Below are 27,689 nucleotides of genomic sequence, written 5' to 3' on the forward strand. Positions count from 1 at the left end.
AAATGAAGGTGAGCCTCATTTTTTCATCTGTAAAGTGGGGACAGTAAACCCACCTCCTAAGGTGGCTGTGAGGATTAAATTCAAGAAGGCACACAAAATGCCTAGCACAAGGCGGCACACAGTAGGCCCTCAATTCACGGTCCCTACAAGGAAGCGGGCGGCACTGTGGCTGAGAGAGTGACTGGGTGAGAACGTCCCCAGGATGTAGGCAGAGGCATGTGGCTCAGCGGGAAGAGGGGTGGCCTTGTCGGGAGGCATCCTGACAACAAATCCCAGTTCTGCAACTTGGGCCCAGCCACTCACCCTCCCCAAGCCTCTGTTTCCCCATCTGTAAAACAGGGGTGTAACAGCTCCTGCTCGGCACCGCAGCTTCTAAGCAGAGCCAGAAGTTAAGCAAAGCGGAAAGTTAAGCAAAGCCCCAGGCACTCCACTGCCAGGGAGAGCGTGTTCCCGCACCACAGAACTTAACCAAGTCCAGTCATGAACACTCAGGCTGCTCTTTGACAGTACGGCCCCCCGAGTAGTTGCAGGGCTGCAGCACTAATTACAGGAAGCCATTAGAGCAGGGCAGCCACCCAGACGGAGTAGGTATCCCACACTCACCAAGCAGGGATCACAGCACAGACCTATGGAGCTGGGACCGGAGCCCCAATCACCGTGGGCACCCGGGCAGCCCGGGGCAGGGAGCCGGCTTCTTTGTAAGCTGTGCAGACTCCTTCCCAGGTGATTCAGTCTTTGCTTTGTGCGTCCAAGACACAAGCCCAGTACCTATGATGTCACGATCTGTCATAGCAAGGGGTGCCGAAGGCTGCAGGCCACCCCACCAGCAGGAAGGCCCGGGGAGCTCTTGACCCTGGAGCTGGGCTGCCTGTGGCCCTCTGCAGAGCTGTGGCTCTAACAGGGACCATCCCTTGGGACAGCTTCAATTAAAAGCAAAACCTGCCCAATAAACATAGTTTTCCTTTTACCGCTCGAGTCAAGAGAAAGCCTGCAACGTACCCGGTGAGAAAGCAGGGACACACAGAATCTGCCCCGGCTCGGCACCAACCCTCTCTTTTCCCGGCCCCTGCAGGACATTCGCCACCACCGGTGTCTGTGTCAGCATCCCGGCTCCTGCGGCCTCAGTGCTTTTTGCATCAGGGTCCACGAAAATACTGGGCAGGAGAGGCTGGAATGAGAGATCCCTGCCTGCAAATTCCAGGGACCCCAGGCCACAGCAGGAGTTTGGGTTTTGCTTGGGGAGGGAGAAGGGATGGAACAGAGAGCAGGTCGGGTGGCCACACGGCGCTGTCTGCCCATCTGTGTAATGGGCAGCCACGCCGACCCGGAGCTGGGCGCTCAGCCCCGCCCCCTACCCCTACCCACCCCCGACACACCCCACAATGTTTCACTCCCTCCCAGAGCCGAAGCTAACAGGCTCCTTCAGAGAAAACTTTTTTCTAAAAGTTAATGGGCAACACATTCTCGCAAAGAGAAACTCAGCAGTTTGGACGGCTCCAGGGACGTAGACAGACAACCAAAGTATCTTCTCCTAGTGGTGAGCTGGGGGCAAGGGTACTGGCTGGGGTTGGGGTGGGGGGCGGCAGTGGTGAGGGCAGAAGAAAACCTCAGATGTTAAGCGTTATCCAATTAAACTTTAGCTAAACAGCCCAAAGAGATGAAATTTGGAGGCTGGGGGACGGCGTTCTGGGAGTGAGACCTCAGAATGGGTGGAGGCCCAGGGGGATCTCCTGACCACGGGGGACCAGGGCACCCGGGTACAGCTCTGTCGACATCCTTCGCCATTTCCCCGGCACCTCCCCAAAAGTGCCTTCCGGGGTGCAGGTTGCACGTCTCCCCTGGGTCCCCCCCTTGCCCCAGCCCACCTGGGAGAGGCAGCCGCCAGCCCTGCCCAGGGCACACCCGCCATCCCCGGGAACCCGCCCCCACCGCGGCCGTCGGTTACCTGACAACTGACACTGGCATCCAAAGGGAGCCTCCGTCTGACCCTCACCCTGAGTCCCGTCACCCGAGACAGGGCGCGCGCTGCAGCACGGCAGGGGGAAGCAGGGCGGGAGAGCGCCCAGGGCCCGCAGAGGTGAAGTAATCACAGATGTGTGAGGGTGGGAGGAGGAAGCAGCTATGGGGGCCATCGCTGGCAGCTGGGCAGGCCTGCACGGCCCTGGAGAGAAAACAATAGAAAAGGCTGGTCAGTCGGACCCTGGACTGGGCAAGGGCTTCAGGGTGTGGAACGGGGCCCGGGGCAGAGGGCTGCAGGCTGCCCTTCCAGGGTGGGAGGCTCAGGGTGCCAGCCCCTGTGGGGGGCTTGGCGGGGGTGGAGAAGGGGGCTGCAGCTGGGACTCGGGCAGGGGCAGGGGTCGGGGAAGCGGGTGGGGCCTGAGGGGCTCCTACGTCCTCAGCTGCCAGGTTGGGCTGTCTTGGGACCAGACTTCCATCCCAGGGAGACCTAATGCCGGGGCTGGGACAGATAGGAGCTGTCGGGGGCCCCTGATCCCAGGAAGGTCTCCCCAGGTGGGGACTTCTGGAGTGTTCTGGAGCAGACCCCATTCAGGGATCTGTTTCCCCAAATCTGGGCCACCCCCCTCTGGAGGACCCAGGAAATTCCAGGCCACCACTGTTCGCTCCATCAGGATGGGCTGCGGGCGCAGGCCTCGGACACCTCCAGGCCACCTCCCAGTGCCTGGGCTGAGCCTCTAGCCCGGAGGACCGCCAGCTGGTGCCCCCTCCGGCCCACAGTCCTCAGCAACCGACACCTACACGCAGCACCCAAGCCCCAAGGCCTGTGGGAAGGCTCTGAACCCCCTCCCCGAGAAAGCCCTGGCACTGCCCAGCACCCCTCTTCACACCTCCCCGGGTCTGACGGCCACAGTGCAGGGCCAGGGGCCTGCCTGTCTCCACCAGCCCTACAGCTCGCCCGGGCTCCCCGGCAAGGCCTGCGTTTGATTTGGCCGTTTATCTTAAATGGCTAAGAGACCACCAGGGCAAAACATTTGTGTGAAGCCCTTGCCAAAACCACAAGTGAAGAAGCCCAAATTCCCTGGGTAAATAATTGAGCGGAGAAGCATCAGACGAAAGGAAAACATCAACAAGATGACGGGCAGCTGGGCCCCGGGCCGGCCCTGCCAGGGATGCCACCCCACACCCCCATGCTGTCAGTGCCCCGCACAGGTCTACAGGGGCGGGGATCTGCCCACTCTACGGCCCCCATGAGGGAGTACCCAGTCCGGAAGAGCCACAGGGCCCTGCAAGCCCACTGTGAGCCAGCGGCCTATCAATCTTGATTGTGAGTGAGCTTCCTGGCATGCCCTTGGGGGCAGGGCTCAGCAGACCCACTGCACAGACCAGGAAACTGATGACATGACTGCAGAAAACTGCAGACAGCAGCAGCCAGCCCCACCAAAACCCCGGCTGGCTGCCTGGCTCCAGAACCAGGGCTCTTTCTCTGTGTCCCGTCTCTCCAAAACAGGTATTATCCAGGACCGGGGGCGTTAGAGCATTTGAGGACCACTTGCACATGTCCTGCCAAGAGGCCAACGCTAACACCACCACCAGCACCTGGCCCCTCTGGGCCAATGAAGACCCTGTTCTAGGCTAGGCTCAGGACCCAGGCCATTTCTGAGCCCATGACACAGCCCTGGAAGGTGTGGCCAAGACCTCATGCGCTGTTCCAGCCACAGACACTGAGCGCAAGGCCGAGCCCCAGATTTGGTGCAGGCCCTCAAGAAAGGTCAGCACCTGAGACCAATGTCGTCCACCTCCTCCCAGAAGCCTGCCCTGGCTGATCCTTGCCTGAAACTCCCCAGCAGTGGACACGGCATGTTCGTCCTTGTCAACCACGTCAGCCCCGCTTCACACCATGGAAGGCTCCGGGTCATGGTAACTGTGTGACAGAGGCTTTGTGCTGGGCCCCTACCACAAGGAGCTGGGCTCACTTCACCACAAACACCCCACTCGGCAGGGAAGACCACCCCCCATTCCACAGGGGGAAACTGAGGCTCGGGGAGGTCTGGACTCGAACCCAGTGTGTCTCCAAAGCCTGGATGTGCCCTGCCTCCACCTGGGGCTGCAGCTGGGATGGAGTAACCAGGGCACCCCAGAATCTTGAGAGGAAGTGTGGGAGGGAGCCTGAGGGTCCTTGGGCTGAGTGGGGCCGCTGGAGGTTACAAAAAACAACTCCGGGGCTTCCCTGGTGGCGCAGTGGTTGAGAGTCCACCTGCCGATGCAGGGGACGCGGGTTCGTGCCCCGGTCCAGGAGGATCCCACGTGCCGCGGAGCGGCTGGACCCGTGAGCCATGGCCGCTGAGCCTGCGCGTCCGGAGCCTGTGCTCCGCAGCACGAGAGGCCACAACAGTGAGAGGCCCGCGTACCACACACACACACAAAAAAAAACTCCGGGCCCCCAGGTTCTGGGTGAGGCCACAGCACAGCCACCACCATTTACCATGGCTGAGAAAACCAGCAGGATGCCCAGGTAACTGCTGTCCCAGGCCGGAAGGGTGCAGAACCTGTGTGTCCATGGTTGGGAGGAAGGACCAAAGGGCGTGTCTGGCCGCACCCCTCTCCTTCTGGAAAGGTCGGGCTGAGTTAAGCCAGAGTCTGTAAAGGCAAAAAGTCATCCTCCAACTCAGGTAGGGCTAGGGGGCTGGGCCACCCCCTGGAGGGGCTTCTGAGTGGCCTCATTAGACTTCTGGCCTCCATGAAGCCCACCCGCTCCAGGGACTGGCTCAGTGGACGCAGGGGAGAGGGCAGCAAGGGCCAGGGGCTTCCAATCCTAAGCTGCCCACAGAGGACCCTCTGCCCTGGGGGAGGTCCCCTCATCCCAGTCAGAGCAGTTTAAACCAGAACCCTGCCCAAAGGTAGAACTCCAAAAACACTCTTCTGAAGCTGCAAAAGCCCAAGGTGATGCCAGGAGCCACCTATTGTATGATGACAGGAAGTGTCCAGAAGAGCAAATCCGAGGAGACTGAGATGGAAAGCAGAGAAGTGGCCACCAGGGGCCAGGGAGGGGGGTAACGGGGGAGTAAGGGCTAAAGTGTGGAGGGTGTCTCTGGGGGGATGATGGAAATGCTCTGGTGTCAGATCGTGTGACGGCTGCACAATACTATAAACATACTCAAAGCCACTGACTGCACACCTTAAACTGGTGAATTCTACATTATGTGACTCTTATCTCAATTTTTTTAAAGCCCAACGTGAAGACTGTCTCTGGCTGCAGCACCTGTCCCAGGCCACCTCCCAGCCCTGGGGGGTGGCTGCCTTGAAAAGCACAGCCAGGGAATCCAGAACGCACTTGACAGAGGACTTGAGACCCTGTGATGAGACTGTGCACCTAAGCACAGGCAGAGGAAGCCCAGGGCACAGAGGCTACGCTGCCTCGGAGAGAGGCCCACGTCCGAGAGAGGCCCACGTCCGAGAGAGGCCCACGTCCGTCTCCTCCTCCGCCATCTCCTGGCCGTGTGACTCGGGCTGAGTCACTGTCTCAGAGCCTCGCCTTTAAAGGAAGGTCAGAACACGCCTGGCCAGAGCCAGGCTTCTAGTAAACACCCAATAACCGTCACTATCCTTCATTTATTTTCCATTCTGGAACTTTCCCTAACTCCTTATGGGTCCTCCCTACAGCATGGCAGCAAAGGTCACCACCACCCGTCCCCACAAAGCCCTGAAAGGCACTCCTTTAAAAAGGCGCTTTCTTTTGAGATCTAGGCCGGCTCCCCTCTGGAACTGGAACAGACACACGTGTACCGAGGTATGTGGCAGAGGGACACCAAGACGCCACCTCAGCTTTACGTGGGATCCAGGCGGCTTAAAGATAAAATCCCGGCTGGCTCGATTCCTTATCATGGAAGTTCACTGTGGTTAAAGGAAAAAGAAATACACAATGGCTACATATGTCATCTCATTTAAGCCCAGCAGCCTTGTTATCAGATAGCTATTAGGACCCTCCTCTCACAGACAAGGAAACTGAGGCTGGGTGTCCACCACCACGAGGCTCAGACGGCTGAGACTCTAGCTCTATGCAATCCGTACGGAAAGGTACAAAATGACCAAAGTTAAGACCCCTAAGATGTTTCCTAAGCTCCAAATCCGGGTGATTTTGAATGCCTCCATTCTGCGGGAGTCTGTAACCACCCATCTCCCTTCTAGAGGGGCCCTGCAGATGGTCCCGCCTCACTCTGCACACAGGCGCACTACCCAGCAAACACGCCCACACCGACTGAGGCAGACACAAAAAACTCCCTGGAAAAGCCCCAGCCTGGTTTCGAGGGGAAGGCGAGCCTTTCCCAACACTGCATCCTCGGTGTCCCCTCCCACATGGGAGGGTTACAGATTCCTAGCTAGCGAGAGTTGTTCTAGAATACACTGTGCAGGAAGGAGATGTATATTTTTCTCCCTACTGCTGCCTTTCAATGGATACATTTTTTAAGCCAAGAACTCCTACTGATGGTGCAAAAATGAGTCATAGATCAAGGAGGGAGACAGACAGGGAGCGAGTGCATGTGAGTGAGGGCCACTGGCAAGGAAACCTGACAGTCCCCGCGCCCCCTCCCCCCATGCCAAGACATTAATTCTCACAAGTCGGAGAAAATTACTATGCATGAATGCAAAAAGCATGATCAGGAGTAATTAACATGGCTTCATATGCAAATTTTATTAATGCAGAAGTACAAAGTCATTATGCAAATGAGACTTACGTCAACTCTCTTGACAAATATTCATCTCTGAGGCTCAAGTTTCTTCCTTTTTATTTATTTATTTAATTTCTCCCCCCCCCTTTTTTTTCCTGGTGATTTGGTTTGGTGTTTCGATTTTTTATTTATTTTTTTTTTGCAGGTGGGGGTCAGGTAGTGCTGGTGGCCACTTCGGGGGGCAGCAAACCACGAGGTCTGTTTGACAAGTCTGCAGAGTTGTTTTTCAACCAGAGAAATTTATTCTTGCATTGTTGATTTTTTTTTTTGCGGGGGAGTGCTGCTGGCAGGTACAAGACAGCTCATAGGAGAAGAGGAAAAAGTAAAAAAAATTAAAAAAAGCTCTGGGCAGCAGGCAGCCAATCAAAACGCCAGAGCCTGTAATGAGGGCGATGGATGGCTGTTTGGCTTTTACTGCAGGGTAATGAACTAGACTCCAGTCTGAGGAGGGGGAAAATATGAATATTCATGAGACTGTGCTCCTGCCTTTGATGATTAAAGAAATTTTTAATATTCAAATAAGCACTTGCCAAGTGATTAACAAAGAACATGCACGCAGAAATATGGAAATGGGAGCCGGGAAAGATTTGAGAGGCGAACAGACTGCAGGAAAGGCAGCCCCAAATTTCATAAACAAGATAGGCAGATAACCCAGTTCGCACGCGGGCAAATAAAAACACTTCTTTCGATCGCTTAAATATTTTGCCAGCTACTTTGTCTTAAGGATGATAAAAATATTACGTATAAAGCGGGGGTGGGGGTAGCAGGGAGGGAGAAAGAGAGAGAAATCGCATGAAGTCAAATGCTCTGCTCACACTGAAGAATCCTGGTCCTCATCCTAGCCCACCTCCCCGCACCCTGATGGGAAACTGGGACTCTTTCTGGTTTGCTAGAGAGAGAAGATGGAGGGAAGCCACCTTAGACTTGAAAACCCAGTAATGGAGGTTCTGGCCTGCCTGTTTGGGGCACTGAGTAGTGGGGATATGGCCTGGGGTTGGCATGTCCGCAGCAAGTGGTCATTTGTTGCTTCGAGGCTGGTCCAGAGGCCCAAAGGCAGGGGACCATGACATCTAGAGGTGGAGGGGGTGTGATTCTTGGGGTCTCCAACCTGGAGAGCTCAGGGCCTCCTCTGGACTCAGACCCTGGTCAAAACACCTAAGGAAAGTAGTCATAGGGAATAACAGGTACATCTGGAGAAGGTGAGCAGACTCAGACTCTAGCACGGGGTCCGGCCTGGGCCCCTGCAGGGCCATCGAGGGAAAGGGCTCCATCAGTCCGGCGGCCTCCATGAGCTGTCTGCTAGGGCTCCTATTTTAACAGCTCCACCACGGGTTCACGGTGAAGCACATAATAACAGTATTAGCTAGTAAAACGATCCTGCGGTTAAAATACATCTAATTAGCAGCCGATGACATCCATTTTGGCAATTTCCTATTTGAAAGAAGCAGAGTGCTACCTTAGAGACAGGCAGTGGATACTTACCCAATAAACCCAGGCCTTTCCATCATCTGTCTCTTTCTCTCTCTCCCTCTTTTGCAGGGACTGGGGAGGGGTGGGTAGAGAGTGGGGAGTGGCTGAGACAGTGGGAATAGAGAAGAAAGATCCTAAGGAGGCTTCTTTGTTACTCAATTTCTGAGCTACAAGGGTCCTGGGGGAGGGGTACTCAAAAAATAAATTCCTTCACTCCACAGGTATTATTTCATGTCTTTTTCTTAGTTTTTCATAACCAAGCTCTGGGAACCAGCGAAGACTAGAACTTGTTTTTCATTTCATTATATATATATATATAAAGAGAAAGCAGAAAGGGAATCCAAGGCTTTAAGTGAACGCAGTAAGTCACCGTGGGAACCTGCAAGCCCAAGGTCAGGTCCCCAAGGCAGGCCCCGAGGTTGAGTGGGTGTGGGGCATGGCTTGGTCACTGCACCAGAGCGTTTGGGGGACCTAAAAATCCTCTATGGGGAGCTGTGGCTCCCCAAGTCCCACTTCCCACTACTTCCCACTTCACATTTAGTCAGGCAAGTCTGAGCACCCACCAGGGTGTCCCTGGCTGCAGCAGGTTGGGGTTTGGGGGTGCATGTGTAAGGTCCTTTAGAAGAGAAGCAAGGAAAAGGAGAAATGAGGTCTCACGGGGTTTGCACAGCTGTGTTTCAAGCCTTCCTTTACAGTCATTACAGGAGAGACAAAACACATAGCTCCAATCCATGTCCGGCCTTTACTGAGGCTGCATGCTGCAAACAGCAGCCCTCTCACCTGCCTGGGAGGGTAGAGATTCCGATGCAGGTGGAAGGGGCTGCTTGGCTTCCCTCACTGCAGCCTGGGCCTGGCCGGGCTTAGGAACACCGTGGGTACCCAGTGCCGGGCAGCAGGAGGGAGGAGCCTGCAAGAACATCTCTGGGCTTAAGGCCAGGTCCACTGCCACTCGCCCAGAGCCCTGGGTTAACACCAGGGCATCTTCCTGCACCCACATTCTCAAGAAGACTTGGCCACTGAGAGGAGGCCAGAAGCACAGCCCTCCCGACACCCCGAGCCTGGCCACCTCCCCCTGGTGCGTCTCCCACGTCCTGTGCTCCTGAGATCTGTCACGGTGAATCACCGCTTCAACTATTTTTGCTCTGCAGTACGCGGCACATTTAATGCATCCCAGAAAAGGGAGAGGCGAGGCACAGGAACAACCTTGCCCCCCCAAAACACCACCACACCCGCTTTCCTCCTTCCACCGGGGCTCGAAAAGGGAACACCCTCCCCGGCAGCTGCATCTTGCAGTTAGAAGCAGGCACACACGCACACCCCCTGGCCAGGTCCAAAAGCACCTGTTCCAATGACTACCAACCACAATTTCCTCAGGATGCAAGCAGCTGAAATACGCCAGGGCAGCAGATCCCCTTTCCTGCGCCCTGAGCCAAGGATCAGTGAGGCTACATCACAAATTCCAAAACCTTCCCTGGCCCTTCCAAAAGGTCCAATAAGGGAGCAGAGGAAACCTCAGGCACTGCTGGGGAGGCAGGGTGTGGCTGAATCATATTCTGGGAACCATTTCGGGGTAAGATGGAGGCAGCTGGGCAAGTACTCGGGCTGACCATGCCAACCCCTAGTGGGCACCTGCAGGAGAGAGTGCACAGCTTCAACTCTCCTTCTGCTGTCTTTCGGGGAAATCCCTGGAGCTCTCTGAACTGCTGGGATGCCAGTAAACACAATCACTTGTTCTCCAGCCGGGAGGTGAGGCCTAGGCACCGTGGCTTTGAGACACACACAGATAAACAGGTATGAGTCCTCTGGGATGTCCTCAGCAGGAAGGGTCGGCCAAATTGGGGCCTGGAATGGGCAGGCCTGGGGACAACAGAAGGTGAAACCATGTGTCTCACTAGCTAGAAAAATGTATGCATGCACATCTATTATAGAGAGATTGTACATATATGCATACACACACACACACACACACACACACAAACACACACGCATACATCAGCAATGTGGGCATGTTAAAATGTCTGCATGCATTCCACGCAATCTATAGAGGCCAAGGACAAACCAGAGTTGACAGATTCTGTGAATCTCACCAGCAAAAACAGCCGACCAATACCTAGCAGAGGAATTTCCCCCTTTCCCCCTGATTTGGGCCTTCTGATCAGAAGCTGGGTAGCGGTTTCAATCTTCAGCAGTTTCTGCCCTAAAACACAATGTATGCAAGATCCTCAAGGGATCTTCTCTTGGGCTGCATCAGGAGCCACAAACAGTATAAGCACGTATCTTCATGAAGCACCCCAGGGCAAAAAGCTCAGTCTATACGTGGAAGTCAGAAGCTGGTTAAATCGTTTGGATTTCAAGCAGGAAGACTTTGGGACTTGGGGTCAGGGCCCTGCAGCCCTTTCTGAGATGGCCAAGCTCCAATGACCAGCTTGGCCAGGCAGGCCTTAGACATGTCCCCATTCATTTCAGCCTGGGGGGAGGGGGCAGGGGGAAATCCACAGTCAAGACAGAAGTCACGTGCCACATGAAGGGAAATAAGCCAGGAGGTGATTCTTCAGATTTGGTGCCTACAGCGAGTTTTAAACTAAGGGCATATTTTTGTTTCGCGTCAGCATCCACTGGGCCTGGTATCTGAGGGGTGCCTGGGAACACTGAATCCTGACATCTGTTTACAAACTGGTGGGTTCACAAGTTGTGGTGGTTTGCAGGTCCCACCAACTCCAACACTGGCTTTGCCATGTGCAGAGTGCACAATGGAACCACAGGACAAAGTCTGAACTATGAGAATCCCAGAGAATTAAGAACGAAAATAAGGCAGCACAGCCAATGAAAAGAACATCAAGCCATTGGAATGCCCAGCAAGGTGCCCAGCAAGGAGGTTACCCTGATGACTCAGTCTGAGAGAAGCAGGCAGGAAAAGGGATTACAATTCCAGGTGTTGATGGAGTTGTGGATTTGAGGAATGTAGGCATCACCAACCTTTTTTAAGATCAGACCATAAAATTCTACCTGGGCAATAAGGGAACATGCAGCCACAAAGGCCAGTGGAGTTCCTGGTTTTAGATGGACTAGAAATTTAACTCGATTACAAGGATGTTTTAAAAAATAATAAATAATAAAGGGAGGGGGGAGGGAGGGGGAGGAGAAAGAAAAAGAAGAAAAAATTCCAATTGTATTAAAAAAAAAAAAAAAAACCCTGCTACAGTGTAAATGCATTTTTTGGTTTTAGTTGCATTTATTAGAGTTACATGCAATTGATCTCTACTATTGTAATAAAAAAACCCAGCTCTCCCCTGCATTTTGTTGTTGATTGAGTCTTCTTTTTCTCCTTTCATTTCTTTTCACCTTTTGCTAATGGACATATAAAACACTGAGGTTCAACGCTTTGCATCACGTAAGAACAAAATCTTTCTATGGCCTCTTCATGTTTCTAAGCCAAGTCTGAAATGTCACTGACTAAAACACACTGAACAGGCCTATAATTACTTTCAACAAAATAGTTCCTTTAACTGAGTTTTCTGTATGTAGATGGCATTTCATATACATATTGTGAGCCTTCCTTTCAGCGCAGGTAGCATTTGATGGCGAAAATCACAAATGTTTCTTCTCAGGGAGCCGTCTGACAGCCACCTTCTTACTTCTTTTTCGACGTGAGATCATTTTCCTTTCCTAACACACCAACAGGGACGTACAGTGTGTGCACAACAAAATTTGTAAAAATTAACACTTCGCCAGATTAATTTAATAAAGATAGTTAGCACATTAACACCAATAACATTGCTCCTTGTGATTCAATCTAGCTGCGTTCTCGGTGTCGCTGTAACAGGGGTTTACGTTCAGCTGAGGTTTACACCGCCATTTAATGTAATTAAAGAAACCGATAGTGCAGTCCTCAATGGAAATACCATTTCTATTGCGGAGTATTCCCATTAGAAATTGGGGGAAATCAGAGCACGCTGACTTTGATTTTGTTGTAATTTTCTTTTCCCTTGGCTCTCTCTGAAACAGAGCTGATGTCCTGGACCTCAGACTGAATGCACTGCAAAGATTCCCTGATAAGACCCGCCTAGCCTCCTGGAAGCAGCACCCAACATTTATGTGCCATTGTTTTGAATCTGAAACTGTTAAAAAAATTTTTTTTTGCAAATCTAGTCTATATTCGGCTGTAATTCTCTGCCCAGCAAACAGCATCACATCGTGAGAATGACTTTTCAGATACCCCCAAACAACATTATGGATGAAAACCCAAAGGAAGAGAGGCCTCCCTAGCTGTTCTTATAGATGAACAACGATAGTGGAGCTAGAATCGCAACAAGCTCCAAGCCCCGAACCTGGACAAGAATTGGGCTATATCACCTCAGAGGATGATCACAGCAAAGCACTTGCTCAGGAGGCCTCCGAAACTAAACAGACACAACAGCAACCCGAAAACAGGAAAAAAAAAAAAAAAATCTTTGTACCACATCATCCAAAATGGCAGAGAAAATTCAGTCCTGGGGCAGAAATGAACCCGACTCAGCTCTCCGGGCGAGCAAACAAAAAGTGAGACGATTTCTAAGCCTGCTCGCCGCAGGTCCCTGTGCTGGGCAGGTGACTGAGTGGGGTTTTTTTCCCCCTTCCCTAAGTGCATTTTAATACCCTTATTCTACAATACATCCTAATTTCTTTGGGGAGAAAAAAAAAATTAGTGTCACTTAAAAAACGTCACTCTGTTTTGCAAAATCCAGCAGCTTCCTTGGCAGCAAGAGAGGCTGGCTGGCATTATCCCCTCATTTGACAAAACTACTATTTCTGGGCATGTGCTCAAAAACAGGTAGGAAGCAAATGCTGAGAAATAAGGAAGTAAAAACAGCCAACAGATTTTTCACTACCAAGAGCGCCAAGCGTAAACATGATTTATTTAGCTGTGTTTAACGTCTGTCCTCCACACAGCTACGAGACCACTTGGGTTGAAGGAAGGGTGGAGAGGAGGGGACAGAATCGGTGGGGGGGGGGGAGCTGGGGGGACAGCAGGGGACCGTGGAGTGGGGGGCGGCCCTGGACAAGGACTTCCTGAACGGCTCCGTTCAGAGTTTTAGGAGAACAAGAATCTTTAGCCCCAAAATACATGCATGTGTCAAAAGAAGGCAGCAGTAATCTGCTGGTTAATTAACGAGCTGCCACTAACAAAAGATGGAAAACCCAGTTCATACAAACAATATTTACATGGGAGCTGCGAGATCCTGTCCCCAGCCCCCCACAGTTGCCTTCCTCTTTTGCAAACCACGTGGGCTGGGTGCAGGGAACGGCGAGGAGGCCCTCCGGGTTGGGGGGTTCCGAGCTTCCAAGTCCAGGGGGAAATCTCACTGCCTTCCCTGCCCACCCTTGCATGCCCACGTGGAATTGACTGAGCTCTGTATTCAATTAAGAAGCACCAGACAGCTTCTGGCTCCAAGCCTGCACCAACACAGGCTACGGGATCTGCCGTGCCTCCTCCACCCCCCTCCAGCTCCCACGCCAATGCCAGGGAACTAGGGCTCCAGCGCGTCCCCCGTGGAGAAGGCGGAGCGCCACACTCCCCCACCCCGACCCCAACCCTCAAGCCTGGGGTCTCAGCCCTCCTGGGGTGAACCGACCACATACGTAAAGAAAGCATCCGTATTTTCCAACTAGCAAAAACTAAGCCAGAGGTTTGGGGCCTTGCCAGAAGTGATTCCTATTAAAAGTCGAATTCAAGTCATTCAGCATTTGCTGGAAAAAGAATCCAAGCCTCTTCAAAAGAAAAACGGCAACAAAAATGTAAGACGAAGCCCCAACAGGACACTTGGGGCCTCCCATTTCCCCTGTGAAGGTACCATTTCAGTGCAGCCAGCTGTGTGCTCAGTGGGCATAAATGCCAATTTTTGTTAGCTTTGTGACGCGGTGGTATAGCAAACTGAGGATTTCCTCACCAGTCTGCGCTGAGTTCCTTCCTCACCTGCACTTAGCAAGACTGTGCACTTAAAGGTCGCCTGCTGTATGCACTCTTCCCCAACACAAATCTACACCCCCTTTGCTCCACTCCTCTCCTGGGGCCAGATACCAAATGTCAGGAAAGATGCCTTTTCTGGTGTCTTCAGGTCAAGGACAACAACTCTGAATCACGTGACAGTCCCCAACAATAACAAGGAGCTGAGTGAGAGGGGGCAGCTCCCTAAAATGAATGGGGACCGGGAGAGGTGTTTCCTATTGGTGTTAGGTTCCTAAACTGGAAATTCAAGTCCTGCCCCTCACACCCCTCCTAAATCTCCTAATTCTTCCCCCTCCCATTGAAAATGACAAGCTACACAAGTAGCTATTTGATTCCTTTCCTTTGCAAATTAGTCACCCTGCCCCCATGGACCAATAAACAAGAACAGTTTACACTTTTATGATGTCTTTGCAATCAGCAATTACTTCACTCCTCCAGGATGATTTGTTTTCCTATCTGGATGGCAGCAGGAGCATAAACAATTGAATAGCCCCATTTTACAGATGAAGAAAGGAAGAGATGAACTGGTTTGCCCTGCGCTTTTTAGGAACAAACCTTGCAGGTCCTTGCCTACGCCTAGGATGCTTCAACACGGCCCCCTGCACAACAGCAACAGCTAATACTGATCACAAGTCTAACCCAGACTCAGGTGCTGCCTGGGAGGCCATGCTCATAGAAAATCCTCGAAGAAAATCTAGATTGCTCACAGCAGTAACATTGAAGATGCTTAACTGCACCTCTGGAGGAGGCCTCCCCGGCATCCCTTTGGCTACCAATTCCATGGGTATTTCCACAAGATCCAGCCGACAAAATCCCCCGTTCGCAAGCAAATCTCCAAAACATGGCTCCCGATCAAAGCAAGGCTAGTCACCTGTGCCCTGCAGACCTGTCCCACGGCTCAAAACCACATGCCGCAAAAGCAGCCCACCTGCCACTCCGACACTGAAAGGTGTGTGTCCTCCAGAGGAGGGAGAGGACCCAGAGGGGCTGCGAGCTCTCTTCGAGGATTCTGAACGAGAACCTTCCACCACTCTGCCCCAAGCCTTAACCAAAAAACTAGCGGGAGAAATCACCCGTAATTTTTATCATTGTTGAGCCGTCAAAATAAAGAAAACAGAAATAAGGTAGCCTCCTCCTCCCCGCGGTAGCCATTAAATCAGCCAGTCACACGTTTACCCGTCATGCAAGCCAAACATGAACAATCACACCCGCACACACACACACACACACACACACACACACACACACACCTGGTCTCCAAAAATCCTGAAATGGACATCCCTCTAAAGGAACTGCAGAGACCCAAGAGGAGGCCCCTCGAATACACACCCATAATTAGTGTTTCATGTTTCTTTCTGTAAAGGAATCCGGTAACGTAAATATTAATCAAACATGAGAATCTGCCTTTCAGTCTTGGACCATTATGAGTGTCGGATTGTGATCTTTACCCGTATTTACAGATATTCAAAGGCAGATTCTATCTTGTTAGAACTGTTATAAATGGCCGTCTGAGAAATCAACGAGCAAGTTCAGGCAGATATGAAAACCTTCCTGTCCAGGACTGGCAGCAGCTTTGAGTTCCCAAGTGTTGAATTTGTTACCTTTTCCGTAGGCCTTTCAAAAAAAAAAAAAAAAAAAAAATTGACAAATGCCTTCAGCAGAAGAGCTAGCTGCTCAAAGTTCGGGTAAGCTAAATCTGAGGTTTTCTGAGATCAACTCTTACTCAAAATGCCATGAAAGCATTGTTTACAAAACACTTTAGCCTTTGAGAGCACAGAAAGTGCCATATTAATATTCTGTTATGATTTGGGTCAGCCCACATCATAAATATATATGTATATACATTTTTTTAAAATTACCTTGACTCTTGTTACAGCAAATATATTCCGCTTGGTTCAGACCTACTTCTGAATAATGGAAAATAGAGACATGGTTCCAATTCTAGCTAGAAAAGCTGTCATGGTGAAGGTAAACTTTTAATCTTCTATAGGCAAACAGCATACATTTTTATTTCCAGAGCAACAGCTTTGGGGAAGTGTTTGAACGTTCTCTTAAGAGCTTTGTGGTAAATACATTGGGCGTCCAACCAATGCTTTTCTGGGTCTTTAAGGGCCTGTTGGAGTGCTTTAAACAATTGGAGGCCAATTTTTAGGAAGCAAAAATAAAGAGCGACTCCTAGGACGGTGACCATTTGCATTCAGATTCTCTTTGGGGGGGGTTATTGTAAGAGGTCAGGCTGGAAGAAGGACTGACATTAATTCCCTGTAATTCCAGGAGGCTTTGTGCCCCATTCTAGTGGAGGGTTCCATTCCCACACAATTGGGAAAACACTTTTGTTCCTGAGTGCTTTAAAATCCCAGCCCCATGAATTCCCTCTAGAAAAGCAGACTCCCTCTCCCCCCCACCACCACCACCCCCGCAAAAACAAAACAAAACTCCAAAGAAAACCACTTCGGGACAGGGCTTTTGGCCCGGGATGGACATAAAAGGCACAAGGGAACTCTTTGAGGCACCTTCCAACCGGGCCTCACCTGGATCCAGGGAATTGTGGGACTCTGTCGGGCCGGGCCAAGGCGGGTTGATGAGGGCGGCACGACCCTCTAGAGCACAGGAGGCAGGAGGAGAGGGGATCCCCAGGCGCCCCCAAGACCCGGGACCAACGCCAGGGAAGGAATGCCACCCCAGCCTAGGAGGCCCACCCCTCGCGCGCGGCGGTTGGGAAAGGGGGGTCCACTGGCAGGAGTTTTCAGGAGTCCTGAAATGCAATTCCCCACGCACGGAAAGGTCGCCAGCGCGGGCGCACGCCGGGGGTCTGGGGAGGGGGCGGCGGCGGCGGCGGCGGGTGGAGGAAAGGCGGCCCTGCGCGCACAAAGGGGCCCCGGGCCCGCGGCCTCCCCGCCCTTGACCTTGGGTCTCCGCCTCCATCCATCTCCGCGCGCTGCCAGGGAAGAGGGCTGGCCCGGGGCCAGGGGCGAGCTCGCCGGACAGCTTCGGAGCCGGGGACCAGGGGGGAGGATATCGGAAAGAAAGACTCAAGGGCAGCAAAGTGCTCGGAAGAAACCTGCATTCCAACTCCCCCGGCTCCTTCGGGAGCCGAGCCGGGTCTTGGGGCGTCTCCGATTCACTGCACGCCTCCGCCCCGGAGGAAAAGTTGCACGGAGGAGCGAAGGAAGCCCCCTCCCCTTGGCTAACCCTACGACTCGCCCGCCCCCCGCCTTCCACGGACCCGGGCCGAGAGGGGGAGGGGAGCTGTCACGGGAGGAAGAAAGGAGCGCGCCTTCCCGGCCAGGCCAGACGCGGGCAGGGTCAGCTGCGCCTCCGCCCGCCCCTCGCCGCCCAGCTCGGGCAGCTGGCCCATTAAGCCCCCGAATTATGCATGGGCCTGAAGCCCCCTCGGCCCTCCCGCCCCTAGAAGACGCAATCTACGTGGGCGGTGGCCGGGGGCCGGGAGGGCAGGAAGGAGTGGCTGATGGTGGCACAGCCGCGCGCCCGGGGCGCAGACCGGAGAGGCCGCTGGAGAGTCGGCGAGCCCGGCTGCCCCGCGGGGGCCAGACGCGCCCAAAGGCCCTCGAGCAGAGCCTCTGCACCCCCGGCGGGACCAGGACCGGCCGGGAGAGGGGCACCGACCGCAGGGGAGGCCCCGGGAGCGGTCACGAAGTTGCCAGAGTGTCCGCCCATTTCCCGTACGACGTCGGGGGAGGGGGGGGAGGGTTCCGGCCGCCCCCTCGCCCCTGCCTGAGCCCTGCACCACCCGCCGCGGAGAAGGCCATTGTGTGCCCGGTCTTGGCAGGGAAGGGAGACTAATGGACCCCAACCTTGGAGGCCGCCCCGAGGGGCGGGGCCTAAAGTCCCCCGCCGGTGTGGCAGGAGGCGCTCCGTCGCCGCCCCCTGCCACGGGGGAGGGGATGCTTTGCAGGTGGTGGGCACCGTCGGGGGGAGGGGAGGGGACTAGGCTGGGGGTGGGGGAGTCGCTGGAGATCCGGAGAGGCGGCCAGTGGAGTCTTAACACTTTGTAACCGTCAGGACACACGGGAAATTGCGTTGGTGGTGAGGCAGGTGCCGGCTGGTTTCATGGGAGCGGGAGAAAGGGATTCAGTCTCAGAGTTGGGAGGGTTTAGGTGTCCATCTTCCCACCCTCGCCCGTTATGCGCCAACGACCCAGGCCCCAAAGCGCAGGGCAGCCTCGTAACCCCTCGGAGTCGGGCAATCCCCACAGCACGCTGCTTTCGTGTCTGGAACCGCTGTGCTCCGGGCGGGCAGCACGACCCCGACGCCAGAGTGTGGACCTTGTTTGCTGTCTTAGGCCCCATTTGTTTCCTCTCCCCTTCCCTCGGAAGCAAAGGCCAGGTCAGGAAAATTGCATACTTCTTTTTCCCAGCGAATAAAGTCGCCTCGCCTCCTTTGCAGGGAAAGTTTTACAAGCCAGTGATGTCAGTGATGCAGGGAGAAGACCGCACTGTTTAGATTTCTTAATTGGCTGGTTTTGAACTCGGGGTGGGAGGGGGAAAGAATCCACTCTGGCTCCCTTGGAGAACTTAGTTTTGTGGGGTCTACCAACCTCAAATGTTTTAGCCCGTTGCTGGGGTGGGAGGGGGTCATCAAAGCTCTGTCCTGTTTCTCCTTAAGGGAGAGGAAGAACCCGAGACGACTGTGGTCACACTGAGCCCTGGACAGGCAGTCCCTGGCCCCCAGCCCCAGGGGAAGACCCCTAGAACCCAGCTGGGTGCTATGCTCTCCAGATGCCACGCTCTGGCCCAGAAAAGCCTTTGAAATAAAGCCAGCGTTTCCTCCACTACTTTCAAGGATCCCCTGATGTCAGGAGAACTAGCGTGTTTTCTGGACACTTGGGTTAGACAGGCATCCTCCCTCGTGCTCCATCACAGCCCAGGCACTGAGGCTGTCAGGCCGCAGGGCTCTGCACATGCGGGTTCTTCTTGGGTGGGAGAGGACCCACGCACCTGTTGGCACCTTTGAGTCTGGATTCATCTGCCTACACCTAAGGCTGTGTCCACACTTGAAACATGAAGGCGGTGGAAGCTACCCAGGGTATTCAGCCAGGGTCAGCAGCCCTTATCAAATACTGCCTCGGCTTAGAGAACCAGCTTGCTGTCTCAGGCTGGGGGATGCACCCCACCCTTGGTGGTACATCCAAATAACTGCCTTCTCCTCTCCACACCAGGAGGGGGGATTCTGACTTCTCACGTCCAACGAAAGGCCCTTTTGTTGCTGCTTTGCCATCCAAAGGAGCCTGGGGTCCCAGTTTCCATGCTGTCTGAGCAGCGGTAGGCAGACCTTCTCCCAGACCTGTCTCTCATTCAAGTGGTCCCACCTCTCCCTCTCAGGCCTCCCTTCCCACACCCACCTAGCCTCAGCACAGACTCCTCCTTCCTGAGCGCCCCCCACGCAGGGGGGCCTCCAGAGCAAAACCAGAAGACCAGGAAGAGAGCCCTAAGGACACCCACTTAACAACAAAATAAAATGAAGCCTTGCCTTCTCCAAAAAGGCCTCCCTACCCCTGAGTCCAGCTAAGGGCCTCCAAGTCCTGATCCACCCAACCCTGCCATTCGGAGCTCCTCCCTGGGCTCAATTCCAGCAAAGCTGACACTCCTGCCCCTTAGGTCACTGGCTGCCACCTAGCAGTGCCTGGGCCAGGATGGGTCCAGATTCTGTGGGACCTGAGGTTTATACAAGGCGGGGTGGTCCTCTTAACAAGAAAACAAATACCAAGCCGTATCTACAACACTGGGGACAGTGCCCAGAAGGGGCCTGGGCACTCAAGGTACCCCGAGCCTAAATTCCATCAATCTCACAGTGTGTGTACCAAATCCTCCCAGAAGAATCTTCACAGCTTGGAGCAGAAAGAGACCCTGTTTATCCTTTAGTGTAATAGTTTTCATTTTCAGCCACCAATTTCTTCAAAGAAAACCTACTTCCAAGCCCAATATGTAACAAATGAGGAAAGTCCCTGAATGAACTTGCTTTAATTCAATAAAATTAAACTTTTTGCCTTCTTAAAAAAAAAAAAAAAGAAAAAAAGGAAGGGAATTTAGGTGGAAAGTTGGAGTCCACCCGCTACCCTGCTGCCAGGCTCCGGCAGCTGTTAGAAACCACTGGTGGCTCCTTCTCATATTTTGGCTAAGGAAGTTCAGGCCCAGAGAGGTGTAGGGTCTGCTCAAGGTCACACAGCATGCGGGCCACAGGTTTGGGGCCTGCCTCTCCCCACACTGCATCCAATAAGCTCACCTGCCTGTTACTAACCCTACCCTGGGTGGGGGTCAGCTCCTAACAAGACAGTTTTTTTGCACAGACGGCAGTAGGCACAAAATCCACAGACATGCCTGAGACAGGGCTGGGGGGTCCACGGTCCTGATTCCTTCACCCCACACTAGACCCCAAGTGCCATCATGGAGCTTCACCCTTAGGGTGGAAATCAGGAGCAGAAGGGGCCTGTGCCAGCCACAAAGACCCACATGAACCCCGGGCGGCCTGGGCTCCCTGGAGATGACCCGGTGAGGACCCCATGCCACCCTGCGAAGGTCACTGGCTGGAAGTCAGGAGCCTAGTTTCTAGACACAACCGTGCCACTGACTCACAGGGTGGCTGTGCAAGGCGCCTAATGTCTCTAGGACTCAGTTTCCTCATCTACAAAATGAAAGTAATATCTGATTTACCGCCTTGGTGGGGCAGAGACAGTGGATGGGAACGTCGGATGAAACATGACCACCGGCAGCCCATGCCTCACCACAGGAAAGAGCATGACTGCCGGAGTTTACACCATGGGCCCCTGTTCACTGGCTGTGTGACCTTGGGCAAATGACTTAACGTCTCTGTGCTTCAGTTTCCTCTTCTGTAAAGTGAGGTTGCTAGGAGGACTGAATCAGTTACTATGTGTAAAACCCTTCAGTGACTGGCACGTTGTAAGTTCTGATAAGGATGTGTTAAATTAAAAATCCAAATATGAAAAACTCTGTCTTTTTGTCTCCTCGGTGAAAAGAGGAATCCAAGGGCACAGGGGGTGACAGCCAGGCTGCCTTATTTATATAACTTACTGACGTAGAGCCCACTCCAAAGAGATTCTACAGCTGCTGGTTATGCATTAGTCAGGCACGAAAATTAGGGGGGGAAAAAGCTGTCAAATGCCTAATAAAAAACTTAAGTCAACTACTATTTACTGTCAAATAAAAACCCTAATAATAATAATAATAATAATAATAATAATAATAGTAATTGAGGCTGAATGCTGGTTAGGTTCTCTGCTTGGGAGCCCAGTGCCTTTTTCTCTCACTCTCTTCCTTTACTTTCCTTCTCCCTTCCTGCCCTACTGCTGGAAGCAGGGATCCACCTATATAAATCACAGATAATAAGGTCCAAGACCTAAAAAGGGGAGAAAAAAATGACCCTTTAGCTGACCGGTATTTCATGTCTCCTTAATTCAATACAACTTCCAACTATGACTCAGTGCTACAGTCACGTTGCGTAGCTGCTGACACTCTTTGCCATGGTTTGGACAGTTTACCAAGGTACCTGCCATCTCCTGCCTCCCTGGGAGGCCAGCAGGACAGGGACCACTCACCCCCGTTTACAGGTGAGGAAACCAGGACTCCGTGAGGGGAAATGGCTTGCCTCAAGCCGCAGGGCTGGGCAGCCTGGTGTGGCCAAAGGTCACCTGTTCCTATTCAAGATAAATGGGGTCTGGACTCAGCCCCACCAGCAACCAGTTACACAGGCTCAGACAAGTCTTGTAATAGGCAAGAATGGGGAGTCAGCAAAGAGATCCTTCCAGCTCAGGCCAGGAGGCCAGAACCCCCATGCACCCCACTGGCGGCTCTATTATTAACAGTTAAGAATCCACAGGGACCTACTATATGCATACCTTGTCTAAACCAAACCTTATAGCAAGCCTGAATGGTAAGAAAGATTATCTCCATTGCACAGCAGAGATTTGGAGAAGTGAACATTTGGCTGTAGGTCACACAAGTCACTGGCAAACCCCAAATTCCAGCCCTGGTCCATCTGAATTCACATTTTATTGCTTGCTTTTCTGCCACCTTCACCAGGAAGTACGGGCAACTGTATGAGGATGCCTGGGACTGTGCATCAAGGTTTCTGGGGGCCTGAGGCCTCCTGGCAGTATCTCCAAGTGTCATATCTGGGACAGTCTTCAAAGACCTCCTTGAATGGGGTCTAGAGATAGTGCCTGCCACCAATGGCTCCATCAGCCAGGCAGAATTAGAATACCTCTTCTTGGGCCTCCCTGGTGGCGCAGTGGTTGAGAGTCCGCCTGCGGATGCAGGGGATACGGGTTCGTGCCCCGGTCTGGGAGGATCCCATATGCCGCGGAGCGGCTGGGCCCGTGAGCCATGGCCACTGGGCCTGCGCGTCCGGAGCCTGTGCTCCGCAACGGGAGAGGCCACGACGGTGAGAGGCCCGCATACCGCAAAAAGAAAAAAAAAAAAAAAAAAAGAATACCTCTTCTCCCTAAAGGCCTCCACACCCTGTGCTATCTGAGGAAGCCAGGCAGACCTGAATCTGATTCCACTTTGCTGTGTGACCTCGGGAAAGTCCCTTAACCTCTCTGAGCCCCAGCTCAAAGTGGGATTAAAAATATCTATATTTCAGAGTGGGGCTAATGGTATCTGTTTCAAGACTGACATCTATTTCAAGGTGAGATAACCCAAGAAAAACACCTGGCACAGTGTGGGTGACCAAGTTGGCCCCCTCTTCCCCACCACCCACAGGCCCTGCCCAAGCTCTGAGGTCAGCCCTGCAATGCCCAGCACCCCAGCCGGAGCCCAGGGCCATGTCTAGAACACTCCATGACTCCTTGGTGCAGACAGAACTAGCAATTAGCTGTCACGATTTAATAATAAAAAAAGATAATCCATGCCACAGCACACATGGATTTAAATAATCTTAAGTTGAAGGGAAAATAACAACTCTAAATATATCAAATGCAAGTTTTTTAAGACAACCTGCAAGTGGGGTTTATCTCCAGTTTCCAGCACAAGCAAGTTATTTAGTTTCTCCCACTGGCCAAGCTAATATTCTTTTTTTCACACTTATTTATTTTTTGCAGTCTGAAACAAACGTTCTCAGAGCAGCATGTAAATCCTCCAGCTGAGCAGAAGCCCTTTTCTGCAACGCATTTTGTCACTGGGACCCCACCCCAAACCAAAGCCCTGGTCTGTGCCCTGCCTGCTACGTGAACCCCATCCCTTACCCACAGACGCACCCCCGGCCCTTCCCGGGTTCCCAATAAAGACATACAGAGCAGGTGGAGCCGTCACACCAAGGACCTGCCCGCCACCTCCAGCCCAGGGGAACCTGCCACCTCCTGTCATCCACTGCCTGTCTCCTGCATTTCTCCAGAAATCTGACATTTGGGGTTTTGGAGGAGGAGCCCCCCAAAAAGGCAAAAGGCAAACCTGTTTCTGACAGCTGTAGCTCGCTCCTTCCGTGATAGCTTCTTTTGGTTACGGAAGGGGTGATAACACGCAAAAATGAAATACCTGTGATCGGGGGCTATAAAATAGGAATTCTAGGGCTTCCCTGGTGGCGCAGTGGTTGAGAGTCCGCCTGCCGATGCAGGGGACGTGGGTTCGTGCCCCGGTCCGGGAGGATCCCACATGCCGCGGAGCGGCTGGGCCCGTGAGTCATGGCCGCTGAGCCTGCGCATCCGGAGCCTGTGCTCCGCAGCGGGAGAGGCCACAGCAGTGAGAGGCCCACGTACTGCAAAAAAAAACAAAAAAAAAAAACAAAAAAAAATAGGAATTCTAAGGAGGAATCTGGAGAGAATGGCTGAGAGAGATATCCAAAGTAAGTTTTCAAGATTCCGACTTAGAAAAGCAAGCACCTCATGCCACCAGGCAGAGTCCACGCTCTTTTAAAAGATTTCTAGATGCTTCCACTTCTCAGTGGTCTACCCAAGGCCAGACCCTGTGCTAGGTGGGCGTTTAACACCCTCACCTCATTGAATTCTGAGCCTGAAGCCAAAAAAGTAAGTGCAGACAAGGAAACTGAGGCCCAGAAAAGTCAAGTGACCTGCCTGGGTGGGCGCGTAAATCCCACCCTGGCCGACTGGCTGCAGAGCCTGTGCTCCTTCAACCCCCCGGACCCCACCCCCAGGGCGACCCGCCCTCAGAGCTGTCACCATATGACAGTAATGTGACTGAAGACAGGGGAAGGAGGGGTGACACACCAGACGGGACACGTGAGAGTCGTCCTGAGGTTGTTTCTGATGATGGCATCCTCAGAACCCCATGGAAATTTCTCCCCGATCCCAGGGAGACCTACAGTCACTCACACCAGGAAATGACGGAGCCAGGGAGAGAGGACAGCATCCATAGGGAAGGGGGAGGGGGCTCATATTTGTAGTACGTGCACCGTGCACCAGGCACGTGTCATTTAAACGTCATGAGTATCGTTAGGTAGGTTCCCAGGTGAGGAAGCTGCAGGTCAGAAGGTCGAGTCACAATGCGAGGGGCCGGCAAGCAGCAGGCTGGGGTGCAGACGTGGGCTCTCCAGTGCAGGCCGCAAACTCAGACACCCCTATACACCCCTTCTCCTCGCCCCTTCCCAGGATGCCCATCCCAAATAACAGCTCAGAGACTCATGCTCTTCGCAAAGCCTGGACCCCACTCATCTCCCCTCCCAGGCTTTACTATTCCTGCTCCCCTTGACGGATGGGTCCCCCAGCTCCATCAGAACCCTCCACAGAGGCAGGGAGAATGCAGCATGAAGGGATCTTGAGAAACGTAAAGAACTCCTATACAGGCAGACATGTATCAGATGCCTGCCCCTGAGTCAGATCTCCAGCCAAAGCCCTTACCTCTGACTAATGCCAGCCCTCTGCCTGCAGATGTGCCTTGGACACAAGCTCCAGGGACCTCCTCCACCCACAGCTCATGGTCAAGGAGCAGCGCCCCGGACCTCGACCGCACACATCAAGGGCAGGGCCGCTCGCACTCCGGCCGTGTCCCCCAAGCAGGACAGAGCAGCAGCCCAGATGGCCATCCTCCCACATGCTCCCACCCCCTGGATGTTCTTTCAGGTGGGGATGTCCTGGGCGGGGGAACGGCAGTAGGTGCTCAGTTGTTGGTTGAATGAATGAATGAATGAATGAATGAATGAATATCCTCCAGGAGACAAGGCTTCAGAAACGTCCTCCTTCTACTCTCCTACTTCTCTATCATTAAAAAAAATAAAAAAGGAAGAGTTAACTATTTCTTTTATACCTGACTCCAGAATACCATCTCAAAGAAAGGGTCCAACCCTGGTGTAATGATCTACGGAATTCCAACACACTTCTCACCCTGGGGATGCCCTTAACGGTGGAAGGGATCCCACATATTTACAGGCCAGCCCTGCCCATCCATCTCTGGAGCCCTGCCTCCAGAAGCACCTGGCAGGAGGAGAGTTGGGACCTACCTGTCTGAAAAGCGGGACCCTCACAACCACCTGGGCACCTCGCCTCAGACAGCCAAGCCAGAGGTGGAGTCCCAAGAATCAGCATCCCCCACCCCGACCAGCTACCGACCGGGGCCAGCTCTGGGGACAACAGCGGAGCATGGACTGGCCGGAGCATCTCCCTGCCATGGCCGGGGCGCAGGAACAGGAGAGGCCTGGGCGAGGCCAGCGGTGCCAGCGGCTGGGGCAGCAGCTGTGTGGATTTCCGGAAGCCCGGGTGGAGAAGCAACTGTGATTCCTAGTTCCCCTCTTAAAATATAAAGACTCAATTATCTCTGAGCAGCTTGCTTTACACATGAATTGACACATTTATTTTACAATAAATAACTGAAAGTTATCTGTGTTTCCTTTACTGTTAATCTACACAGAGAAATAATAAACAGGGCTTGTCTACAAAAATGCAACTACTGCTGTCCTCAGAATTCAATTAAGCTAAAATAATTAATGCTCCCACCATATTAAATGACTATACATTTGAGCCACTGAAGTTTTACTCTTTAATCTTTCCTTTTTATTAAAAAAAAGAAAAGAAAAGAAAAGTTGGTGCCAAAGTAGGGAGGGGAAAAAGCAAGAAGGGAAACTGGGCTGTTAAAATGGAATGGTCGTCTTCAGCTGACACAGCATGGAGACTGTCTTGTGCTTTCGATTAAAATAACATTTTAGATGCTTTGAACAAACATATCTCTTTAGACTTCTAAGGGATTATTTTACATATTTCTTCAAGAATGAAGAAATCCATTCGTCCTGTTGCTGAACAGAAAGGGCCAAGAATATCTTTCGTCACACATAGAATAAAAATACTGTAGGCCACTGCAGTATTACAACCCAAAAAAGCGGGGGGGATGGCGGGGGACGGGGGGACAGGGGGATGAGGACAAAGCTGCCTTGAAGATTAACTTTGCCTTTTATGAAATCATACTTAGCCACTTTCTTAAACAAACCTACCCATAATGATCTGCAGCCTCTCATTGGAAAATACCTTCAATGTGAAATGAGGACTCGGATGGGTTCTGGAGAAAGCAGGAAGAAAGTCCTCCCATTGAAACATGAATAGGGGACCGTCTCATCGGCAGAAGCCACCCTGAAAGGTCTGTGTGCACTGATGCCAGGTGTTTATACCACTGGTGAAAACTATCCCTCTAGCGTCAGACAAAGAAAAGAAAAACACAGACAAAAGGAGCCCAACACCTTTGTGGATCACGGCTCTGGCCCTAAGGAAGGAAGGATCACTCAGATCTACACGGTGCTCTGAGAAACCAGGGTTTACAGGACTTTGGCCTGAACACGTCAGACACTTTTCTCAATGCCCTTGGCAACTTAAGAGTGTGGGAGACTTCGTGCTAGGACACCCACACGAAGGCCAGCCGCACAGGCCAGTCTGGTCAGACGGGGTCTCCCCAGGGCCCAGCCGGTGCCTGCAGGAATGTGCACACCACCACAGTCTCTTCACAGGAGAGAGAGTCCATTAATCCCACTGTACAGATGGGCAAAGGGAGGCCCAAGGTCACAGAGCTGCCAGGTGGCTGCCACAGAGCAGCTGGGCTTGCTGCATCAGCCTAACTGCCTGCTGGGTGATGGGGGGTTCCTGGCCATGCCCACCCATCTCACCCGTGGGAGCAGAGTGCCCCACTTCCATCAGGCTCACCCCGCAAGGACCACCCAAAGCATCAGTCCGTCCAGTCCGTTTTGGACCAAGACACGGTGGAGCTGGATACACAAACTTCCCAGCCAGGCACCTGCTTGTGCGCTGCCACACCAGAAGGGACCCCAGGAGAAAAGTTCCACTAGCAAAGCATGTGTGGAGCCTGTGCTCCTTTAACCCACACGCCAGGCCTGCCAGGATTGTCCCTCCTGGTGACACGTAGAGAAACTGAGGCTCTGACCCTAAAGGTAGTCCAGAGTCTATCGGCAGGGTCTAAACCCTCACCTGCATGAACTCTGATAGCGTCTTGCTGCAGGACAGACTGCTGTTTCTAGTAAACACAGGCCAGCCAGGGCCCTGAGCTCAGAAGTACGAACCGGAAGCAAACACTCTGGGCTGCACAGAGCACAGGCTCCCTGGAAGAGGCTCTGGTGTGCCG

At 53.0% G+C, this 27,689-nt stretch overlaps 1 protein-coding gene across 5 annotated transcripts in view; it reads right to left on the reverse strand.

Annotated features, from left to right (window-relative positions):
• Nucleotides 1-27,689, reverse strand: part of BCL11B (BCL11 transcription factor B) — a 93,383-nt gene that overhangs the window by 50,083 nt on the left and 15,611 nt on the right. For 2 of the 5 annotated variants that reach the window (XM_081229816.1, XM_081229815.1), the window contains exon 3: nucleotides 1,946-2,161. The exons of the other annotated variants lie outside the window; for them this stretch is intronic. In XM_081229816.1, coding sequence (XP_081085942.1) covers nucleotides 1,946-2,161 — 216 coding nt within the window. The remainder of the gene's footprint in view (nucleotides 1-1,945; nucleotides 2,162-27,689) is intronic. 5 annotated transcript variants of the gene reach the window in all.

This window comes from Mesoplodon bidens, assembly GCF_964165515.1.
Source record: "Mesoplodon bidens genome assembly, chromosome: 3".
NCBI classification, from domain to species: domain Eukaryota; kingdom Metazoa; phylum Chordata; class Mammalia; order Artiodactyla; family Ziphiidae; genus Mesoplodon; species Mesoplodon bidens.